This window comes from Cystoisospora suis, assembly GCF_002600585.1.
Source record: "Cystoisospora suis strain Wien I chromosome Unknown contig_1711, whole genome shotgun sequence".
In the NCBI taxonomy this organism is placed as follows: Eukaryota; Apicomplexa; class Conoidasida; order Eucoccidiorida; family Sarcocystidae; genus Cystoisospora; species Cystoisospora suis.
Genome location: NW_027154511.1, coordinates 1,840 through 2,369, shown reverse-complemented (window position 1 = coordinate 2,369; position 530 = coordinate 1,840). Strand labels below are relative to the sequence as shown.

Below are 530 nucleotides of genomic sequence, written 5' to 3'. Positions count from 1 at the left end.
GGTGAATATCTCAGGCAGGACGGCCACTGGGATTCTAGCGACGGTGCTGGGCCTCTGTATATCCAATTGCAAAACGTACAGAAGCACCAGGGCAGTGCTGCCGAGATTTTGGTTGGATATTCTTTGGACAGAGTCACGCGTGCTATCGACATATGGGGCGTAATCGACAGTAAGGTAGGAGACTGGCTCGGGGCCGGCGAAGGGGCAGTGCAGAAGGCTAAGTCGATTTATGACACGTATAAGGCAATCCGCGAACGTCTTCCAGATTTGACAAAGGAGCGTTTTGAGACCTTTTGGAACAATGTCGCGAAGGCGAGGACAGCTGGGGAAAAGCTGAGGGAGTTCGGTGCGTTGTTCTACAATGCCTCGAAAGTGTGGCTCTACGGCCAGTGGCAGGACCTCGATCGTGTGGATCCGAGCGGGAGACTGACAGCTACCATCACGACTTACCCAAGCAACAGCCCCATGATGGCGACGTTTACATTTGACACCAACATAGTGCCCCTGGGCGAGATTGGCACAGCCGTCGC

At 54.3% G+C, this 530-nt stretch overlaps 1 protein-coding gene across 1 annotated transcript in view; it reads left to right on the top strand.

Moving 5' to 3' along the window:
- The window catches only part of CSUI_003785 (uncharacterized protein), a 1,322-nt gene that overhangs the window by 487 nt on the left and 305 nt on the right, over positions 1 to 530 (top strand). The window contains exon 2 of the mRNA XM_068063980.1: positions 15 to 530. This exon is cut by the window's right edge and continues 305 nt beyond it. Coding sequence (XP_067924044.1) covers positions 15 to 530 — 516 coding nt within the window. The remainder of the gene's footprint in view (positions 1 to 14) is intronic.